Here is a 9,397-nt window from a genome sequence, read left to right as displayed (position 1 = left end):
GAGCATTACCTTTAATTATGGTAGGTGAAGGCGATTTATAACTTCTGTAGCCGATGGATCCCTTAAGGTGGTTGCACATCTTCTCTTTGGTTAACATGACATCGACATAAGTTACTGTTCTAACCTATCAGCCCCTGACACTAGTAGAGACGGCTTAATGTGAAAACTCCAACTCTCCACACCCGACAATTCAACGAAGGCTTTGCCACAGGTAGATATGGATGAGGTAAGGCATCTTTCTTTCCTTTTTTTTTTTTTTTTTTTACCAAAAAAAATTATCCTCTGCCAACCTTCTCAACAATATTTTGGTCGTATTGTCTGGTTCATTCTTGGTCGAAACATGGCTGATTCACTGGACTGAGCAGATAAACTTGGTGCAAAATGGCACAAAAATGGAGAACTCTACAACTATGGGTTTCTTCAAAGAGAAAATGAGACTTCAACGGGTATGCTTTGTAATTAAGAACCCAATAATGGCAACATCCGGTGGATTGGTTTCATTACTTCCAGGGTGAAATTGAATCAAAACATGAGTAAGAAGATACAGAATTAATCTTATTACATCAGATCCTACAGAGCCTAGATCAAATGCTTTACAGTGCTTGAGACCACATTCAGTGATAGTGAGACAAAATTACAGCAGCAGCAATGGTTGCATAGAAGTCCTCAAAAAAACTGGTCATTCTCAACTCCAATCGAGAATCTTCACTAGAACTAGAGTTTTTTCACAGCTTGCCAAGTTGTAATATACTATGTGGGAGGAAAGAACCTGTTGAGATTGAAAGGCAAAGTGTAGAACTCCTCATTTCTGTTATCACCTCTAAATGTTCTGAACTTCACCCACCAAGGCATCCCTCTGTCCTTCTTTGACTTCTCCACTTCCAATGTGTTGTCAAGGAACACAGCAACAATTAGTCCCACTGTTGGAGGTGATGAGAATATGGTATTCAAGAATGCATTGAACTGCCAATTTCACCAAAAGGATTTTGTTATCGTATTGCAAACAAATACCCAAAAGACTTACCAAATGAGATACACAAAGGTACTATGTTGCACTCATTTGGGGAAAGTACGTGAACACCAGAGAGGGGAAATATTCTGGATTTGACAGTCATAGCACCGGTCTTAACACACAAATTGATCTTTTCCAGTGAACAGCGAAGGGCAGACGCCCAGTGACAATGGGCATGTGTCAGCAAATATGTCCACCTCTCCCCTCCCCCAAAAAAAAAAAAAAAAAAATCCTCCAGTCTGATGCTTCTTATGGAAGAACAGTTGATTTGATGACACAAACCCATTGAGCTAGAAGCTTTTCTCGCTCCTAATTGTTGAGTGGAGATTCTCAGTACTCATCCCACTACATGTGTAACAATTTTGTGTGATGACTGCAAACCATAAGGGTACCTTTTGACTTCCTCTCATAATAAGGGTTGTCCAGTTCCATCAGAGAACGAAAAAGAAAAAAAAAAAAAAGGGCTTGTAGAGATTGAGATTCACTAACCCATCCTGCATGAGTGTGAACAGGACCATGAAGAGAAGAACGCCAGTACTCACTAAAATACTGTGGGATAGATATCCCAAGAAAAAGTGATAGCCCAGTGATGAAAAGATTTCTCATAGAGTTCATGTTTGTGAACTGTAGAAATGATAGTCCAACTGAGGCTGCAGACAAATGAGAAACAAGTGAATATGGGGGAAAAGCAGGGGAAGAAAAAAATACCAAAATTTTACAAGCTTATCACATACCAACGAGGCTAAAGAGAATACAGTAAAGTGCAGCATATATGGGAAAGGGTATGGAAGCAAAGAGAGCTCCAAATTTTCCTGCGAAGATAGAAGAAGGGTGCTTAGGTAGGTGCAGAATTAACATTATCTGAACTTTCTTACCACCAAACTGAAAGTTTAATCTTTCAAGAACATGTTTTAAAACAAACGTAGTAAGAACGAACCTAAGGTTGAAAAGAATATCATGAAGCCAGCAGAAATCTGAACAACTCTTCGGCTACCAACACGTGTTAGTCCGAGAAGCCCCACATTCTCCCTGATATATGTGGTCAATGTATCTCAACTGTAATTTTATAAACAACAACAAAAAGAAAAGAAAAAGAAGACAGACTAATTGCCCAATGGTGCATAGGATTAAGTGAATGTGGTCATACACTGATACAGTAGAACCAGTCCCTGTACCAAAAAGGCCATCAAGCAAAACACCAATTCCCTGCATATGTACAACAACAACTACTCAGTCTAATGCCCTGCATATTTAATGTCCCAAAACCATTGGCTCCTTGGAATTCAAGCCATAAACCAGAAGTAAAATGACAAGGACCACAGTGAAATGCATAACAGAAGCCAAAATTGTGAACTAACTGTACAGAAACATATAAGCAATGCATGCAAACTTTAAGTCCAGTGGATGACACAGGAAGAACTGTCCTTTTTTCTTCCAGCAATCCATCTTCAATTATGTCTATTCATTTGATATGCCAAAGATTAGATGTCTGCAATTTGACTTCTGTTTTCCTAGGCAGTCCATACAGAAGTAAAAGCCACGATTGCAGATATATTATAAGAAGCATGCTTAGGGTACAAGCTAAATTCATAGAAAATGTAAATTTAAAATATCTAACCTGCCAACCAATGCCTCGGCTCAACACATAAGCAGGAGGTGGAGTGGCAATTGCCAGACGAGATGCTGCTTTATATGCGCCAGTTGACTGCAGGTTGAGAAAACAAGAAGTAAAATTGCATGGTACCACCACATACAAGGTAGGTTATTCTGTACCCATGAAGGACAAGCAGACTTAAGGTTTTCATAAAATTGCCCTTCACATCCAAGATCCCATAACTCAGTTGGACAACTAGCAGGAAATTTTTGAGCTAATATGATATACTACTACAGAGCAATAGATTCCAGCTTTCGCAGCAGGATTTATACCATGACTCTCTTGGGTGCACAAACTTTGATAACTTTGGCCCTTGAGGCTTGACTAGAATGTTATGATGGCAATTAAGATTATTAGCATGACTCATTCACCTAGCTTTAGGTGTAATGTATATGGTCCGAGTCAAGGAACAAGCTTGTAGCAGTTATGGACAGAATTCTACGCCAAATTAAGTACCTCTATCATCGACACTAGAACTGCAGACATCATAGCAAATGTATGGCCCGCATCAAAAGTTGGTGGGCCCCATTGCAGAGGATAGGGAAACATGAACCTGAAAGAATCCATCAAATTGAACTCAAGCAGGTAATATTAACCTAAAACATAACCACCCAGAATAAATAAAGTAACTCTGGCTACTTACCATGGTGCAGAGGATATAAGATAAGCTCTATCAGTGCGACAATTTATTTGTGTTTTTGTAGGCCTGTTGCGGTAAGCTCCACCAGCAGTCAAGACATGTGAATATGCCCAAATGATTGTAGTGCAAATCAGTATGGGAAACCTTTCAAATATGGGAACATCCTTGACTGGCCTAACATGCTTCAGATACTGCAGTTCACAAGATAATAACTTCACGAAAACAAGGAGATAAACAAACATCAGCAAATAATCTTTCAACCTGACGAAACCACTCACTTGTGACAAGCCAATAACTGCCAGTAGCATCGGTATCCCAATTTCAACACAATTTCCCACCTAAACATCGGTACAATAATCAATTTCTCCACCACAATGTCACCATGCAAGTTAACACAGGAACCAAGCAAAGAGAGGTAACATAGGGGCATACAATGTGCTCATTGGTCAGGACATTAAACGGACTGAAGTCACCAAACACTGGCTATATATATCTTTATGCGCATCTGGTTATTAATTTCACCAATATTCAGTACCGAAAGAAAATATTCTACAGATATTAAAGCCATATTTGTATTCATATCCATTTTAAATATCCAGATAACAATCTGGTGATTGGATATAAGATAAAATTTACCTGTGTTTAACCAGCTATCCTCTGTTCTATTCCCAACCCCAGCCCCTTCTTTATATTAACTGTCATTTTATAAGTGATCCAAAATACTAATTTGAAAGTTTCAGATATTAATCAGATGGGATATAGCTTTACCAGTATACGACCAATTATAATCGAATATGCCATGAATGAATCAAGTTTTAATCAGATAGGACATCAGTATTGTCAGAATCTAGGAGGAAACATAATAGATCCAGACATAGACATAGTCCATCCTGATAATTTCCACTTCATTAGTAACCCTAACATTGGATTTTGTAGGAGGGTGAACCCAGTCATTCATTGTGCACTCCATATACAAACATCCTCCTTTAAAATGTCTATTACAATCCTTCAAGAGGTAGGAGAAAATGTGTAGAGCCACCCAGAAAAAGAATAACAGACCAGGCAAAGGTTATGATTTGTTTTAGTAGAGTAACCAATCCTGGACTAAGGAGCTGTTCCTGGTAAACATTGTTCCATCAAAATGCAATACGTACCGCAGGAAATCCTCTCTCAAATAACCCCAATCCAACCAATGCAACCACAGGTGCCATTCCAAGAGGACTGAAAAACCTGTGAAGAACACAGAACTAGGAATACTGGCTATTCAGAGCAGCTACTAATACAATTTGAAGAAATGAAGCATTTCTATAGTGTATACCTTGAGAAAAGCCCCCAAACTTGGCTGTAACCGAGGATAATTTGTATGCTTGATGCTACAATAAGTGCTCCTTGGATTGCTCGCATTGTTTGTATAAATCTCTACAAGAGACATCAAGATAAATATTAGTACCTTTACACAAAATGCCTATTAGATAAATGGTCCATGGTTAAATAGAGGCATATATACAAAGAAGAAATGGACAAATGAAGATAAATCTGAGTTCCTTTATATGAAAATATTAAATAAATGCTGCATGCGTAAATAAAGGAATACATTATACAGGGTAAACCTTGCTTAATATTTTCAATAGTAACTAACCCCAGTGCTTGTGACAGTTGTCAGATTTAATCTCAATATAGTCACAGTTGAGGTGGAGAGGGAGACATTTAGCGGGAAGATAGAAGAGGGAGCTAGTGAGAACTTACTTCATGAGATTCAGGAATTTGCTGCAATGATGAATCATGAATGATGTACACGATGGGTATTATATATGCAGGAGAACCACCAACTACTGCCGGCAACCTCGTCCCAAAAAGAGCTTGCAGAAGTGTATTGATACCAGATACGAACAGCAAAGTTTGTATAACCCGGGCCTTGTCTCCCTGTTTTATTTTTAATCAAGAGAACAGACCACAGTCAAGTCAACTGAAAATGCAAAAAAAATATACACAGGCTTTTTCTCGCAACATATCTATTCTCCCAAACTGCAATGGAAAGGGCTTATACTTGACAATGCATGATGCCTTCTCCCAAAATATTTCTTGTGCAAAAAAGTTAATCAGATTGGATGATCAAAAACATCCATTTAACAATGTTTTTGCTAAGCAAGTATAAGGACATCAATGACAAAGCAATAACCCAATAGGAAAGACAGTTACAACACTCAACCAGGTTAGTCTCTAACAAAGGAATTCTGTGGGATGTAATCTGGAAAATGGTGGATCCAAATCACATGTTTCCATCTGTAAAACGAAGTAAGTCAGGATGATGGCTAATAGAGACACTATAATACAACTTACATGGTTTCCACCCATCAATGGTACAAGGAATGTAGGGATCATCACAGTAGTGCCCAGCATCAGGATGTAGTTTTGAAATGCCAATACGATAGTTTCAGCTGCAAAAGAAAGCTCTAAATCATTAAAAAGGTGAAACAAAATAAATAATTCACATTCAGTATGCAGCACAAGCAAACATTTACCACCCAAGTAACCGAGTGATATACCATCACTTCATTGGAGTTCGAAAGGGATGTCATGAATTTGCTTAGCATTTGAATGCGTAACTCAACATCTATAAGGAACAATTACTAAAGCATTAGCTTAAAAAACACCAGAAGGACTGAGTTCATTACTTAAAAATATTAAAGTGAACTCATTCGGTCATTCCTTTTTCACAATCATAGTTGATGGTGATTCTAGATGGTTCTGTTTTACATGTGACCAACTTATTGTTCAAGTGCTATGAAAGACAGAGATGAAATATGCAGTCTATAGTTCTCCATTTACAATGAAAATTAAAAATAATCCCAAACGCACATCATTTATACCTCTTTTTGAAAAGCATTTAACTATAAGCATAAAAAAAAAACTGGACACCCAAGGAATGCTGGGTCACATACATATGAGACGAAGCAAGGTAAGCCCCCTTGGGAAAGGGACAGGCAAGTGAATTTCCAAATCAGTAGAAAGATAGGAAAGTAAACCTCCCAAATAAAAGTGTAGGAAGGGGCTAGAGCAGACCAAACACAACAGGGAGCAGGGATTTTCACCACCATTGAACTGCCAATGAATGCATATACATTTGAATATCATATATACAACAAATAAGTCTGATGCAGTAATGCAACCATATATTTGCTATTGGTCACTTGAACTCCAAATGTCATGGTATGGCAACCCCCATACTAATTTTTAAGGTTGGTAATACAATAATATGAACCCCAGTATATCTGTACATGTAGGGTGAAAGAGAAAATAATGTATACATTCCATGTCCTTTTTTCTTTAAAGGCGTCAATTTTAACTAATGCCATGCTAACACAAGAGATTTGTTTAAAATAGAACAATTATTCTTCTGGGTGTCACAGTTTGCCTTCAAGTTAGCCCAACCTAACATCATTTAACTTGGCTAGGATTGCTTAGGTCAGTCAAACTGCATAACCAACCATGAAGACAAATTCCTTTGACACTATCAATTCATTTATTCAAATAAGTTGATTAACATAAAATAAAGTAACAGATGCAGGATGTACACAAACAAAGATGGGTTCGGTTTGACTCAATCATTACCAACCTAAGTTGCAGCACCAACCCCCCCCCCCCCATGTGTGCACCAAGAAATCAGTTAACTTTCCATGATAGCGAATTTATGTTAACCCTTCTCCTGTTTCAAACATTGGATGATAGGGAGAGTTTATTCAGATAACAGGAATGGAAAACACAAAGCCAAGGTTGCAACATGAAACAATCCCTAAGGGCTAGTTTCCCCTACTAAAGTGGCTGCAATATTGTCAATCAAACCTCAAGATACTACAGAGCATAACATTTTCTGGCAATGAGGAATAACCATAGGTGACAACATTAAAAATATAATCCAGCTACAAAATCCACATCCCCATTTAAAACAGAGATATGCAAACTAATACATTACACAGCAGGATAATACTAATTATTAGCAAGCAAGAACAAGTTAGATTATCAGTGGATGCTAAGTATAGACTTGGATTAGAGATTTATCCATTCCTTTGGTGGCGTGAGTGTTCAGATGTTTCCTTTTCTCAATTTGGTATCATCTTTAATTGGAACTCTACTGTGTAAACCAAAGTTCAGTTAATTTCCTGGAGGACATTGGTATCATCTTTATTCGGAACCCTAATGCATAAAGCATCTTGAGGCTCTAAGGAAAGTTAATCAAGGAAAACATGCTGTTCAGTTCTGACTTGGAGCAGGAAATCATTCAGGAACTCAAAGGTCTTATCCTGACCAGACCATGAACACTGCTGGAAAAATAGTTATATTGCATGGTATGGAAAATTCATTTCCCAGTATGAAGCTTTATAAACATTGATGGAACTGGAATCAAGTATAGGAGCTGGAATTGAGTATCAACATAATATGAAACTCACAGCTGAGTTTGTCCCCTTAGTTACAGGAGGATTCTCCTGTACCCTAGGATTACCTTAGGATTACCTTAGTGTCAGGTCTAGCCTCCATTTTACTCTTATAATAGCATCTCCACGCAAATGGAGAATTTTCACAATTTGTGGGGAAGTATATCTCGCATTTTGTGTTTCTGAAATCTCAAAATCAACATAGAAATCCATATAAATGCTTCCAATCATTCCACTTGCATTGACTAGAAAGTGTTAAATTTATCCACCACTAACCAAAAATTAGGCCACAATCCCATTGACCTCAATATTGGTGTCCTATTCATGAGCAGCGAGGAAAACATAGGAGCAAGACAACCATCAAACTACAATACAGCAGACTACCCTTAGATATCCAAACAGCAGGTAACAACAAATGCTGCAAAAAGGAAACAATCCCATCACCAATATGGCTATGGGAAAAGGGTGGCCTACAAAGAGATTCTTCATTGAATCAGCTGAACACAAGCCTTCCCCAGCAGATAAAAAATGGCAGATTGTATCATCCTTCTGCTTTGTGACCAACGATATACAGACTACCTCCAGTTAAACTAATCATTGAAAAGATCAAAAAAAGAATAAGAAGCAAGTCAAAATGCATCTTCTGTACACAAAAAAGTTTAGACACAGATCACAACTAACTTTTCAATGTTCGCTTAGTACTTTGAGAACATAAGCCTCACCACTACAACCACCAAACACATCACTTGCACTTTGCTCATCATATTACTTAGCCTACCATGGCTTCAATCTTAACATTAAGCACTTAAGGACTATCACTATCAGTGCATTTAAAAGAGCAACGAAAATTTTTACAAGCACAAACAGAAGGAAGTTCAGATATTTTCTAAAGAACCACATTCATGGCTTCAGTCCACCAAAAATAGCAGTAATAATGAATTTACAAGTTCTTGCTTAGATGGTATTTTCAAGAAATGGAGCAACAATGTAACAGCTCCAGAGCCTGAAAGAGCACTATTGTTTCTAGGGTGTCTACCTATGAAAACCAAATAGCATGGTAGTTTGAAGGCAAGATAACAAGGAAAAGAGAAGACAAGACAACTTACCCCATGGAGGGTTGGAGTCTATACAATATTCAAGGTCTTGAAGTTGATCCATAGGAGGATGAGTTATATCCGCCATTAGAAAAGCTAAGAGAGCTTGGTAGAACAGAGAAGAAGAAGAAGAAGAAGAACAGATGACCAGAAAAAGAGTTACTAAGGACAGCAAGGAAAGCAGAAAAAAGGCAAGGGAAAATATGCAAAGCTAGTGAAGTCCCTCGGTGACGCCCCCTTGAAGGCTTAGAGCAAAACTGAACCTTTTTTGAATTGGACTTTACGTAATTGCTCATCTGACCCCTCTTCCTTTGCAGAACTACACTACTGCCATCAGGACCCACGCTCTCTGGAATCCTGGTATCCCCACCATCAACATTTACTCCAGTTACCGCACGTGACACGTTACACCCATTGGTGTCTTGGAGATCCTTCTGCAACTTTTTTTTTCTTTAAAAAAAGTTGGGTTTCTGCAATTACACTGTTTTGAGTTTTGTATCCATTGTTGTGACTTGTGAGATACCCATTGCATAGTACATCACAGGCCTTAAAATTATTAGTACA

At 38.1% G+C, this 9,397-nt stretch overlaps 1 protein-coding gene across 1 annotated transcript; it reads right to left on the bottom strand.

Moving 5' to 3' along the window:
• Positions 1-471: 471 nt before the first annotated feature.
• On the bottom strand, positions 472-9,059 carry LOC149004072 (nucleobase-ascorbate transporter 1). Its single transcript, XM_089168825.1, has 14 exons — positions 8,846-9,059; positions 5,647-5,744; positions 5,053-5,229; positions 4,625-4,725; positions 4,461-4,536; positions 3,585-3,644; positions 3,310-3,497; positions 3,123-3,219; positions 2,631-2,717; positions 2,160-2,218; positions 1,950-2,041; positions 1,747-1,824; positions 1,502-1,662; positions 472-963 (listed from the first exon to the last, which is right to left on the bottom strand). The coding sequence occupies exons 1-14, from the start codon at positions 8,919-8,921 to the stop codon at positions 751-753; spliced, it is 1,563 nt and encodes a 520-aa protein (XP_089024951.1). The 5' UTR covers positions 8,922-9,059; the 3' UTR covers positions 472-750.
• Positions 9,060-9,397: the final 338 nt, after the last annotated feature.

Source organism: Hakea prostrata, chromosome 9, assembly GCF_041222555.1.
Source record: "Hakea prostrata isolate BN-2017 chromosome 9, UWA_Hpros_2, whole genome shotgun sequence".
Classification (NCBI taxonomy): domain Eukaryota; kingdom Viridiplantae; phylum Streptophyta; class Magnoliopsida; order Proteales; family Proteaceae; genus Hakea; species Hakea prostrata.
The sequence above is the reverse complement of the archived record's forward strand: the minus strand, read 5'-3'. Positions and strand labels throughout refer to the sequence as shown.

Bases quoted from the DNA above. Each gene is read 5' to 3' on its own strand.
- LOC149004072 (XM_089168825.1), bottom strand. From the start codon at position 8,921: ATGGCGGATATAACTCATCCTCCTATGGATCAACTTCAAGACCTTGAA. The intron at 4,537-4,624 runs GTATACACTATA...TGTTCTTCACAG, and splicing joins GTTTGGGGGCTTTTCTCAAG to GTTTTTCAGTCCTCTTGGAA. The intron at 2,219-2,630 runs GTTAGATATTTT...GTACATATGCAG, and splicing joins GCCGAGGCATTGGTTGGCAG to GGAATTGGTGTTTTGCTTGA.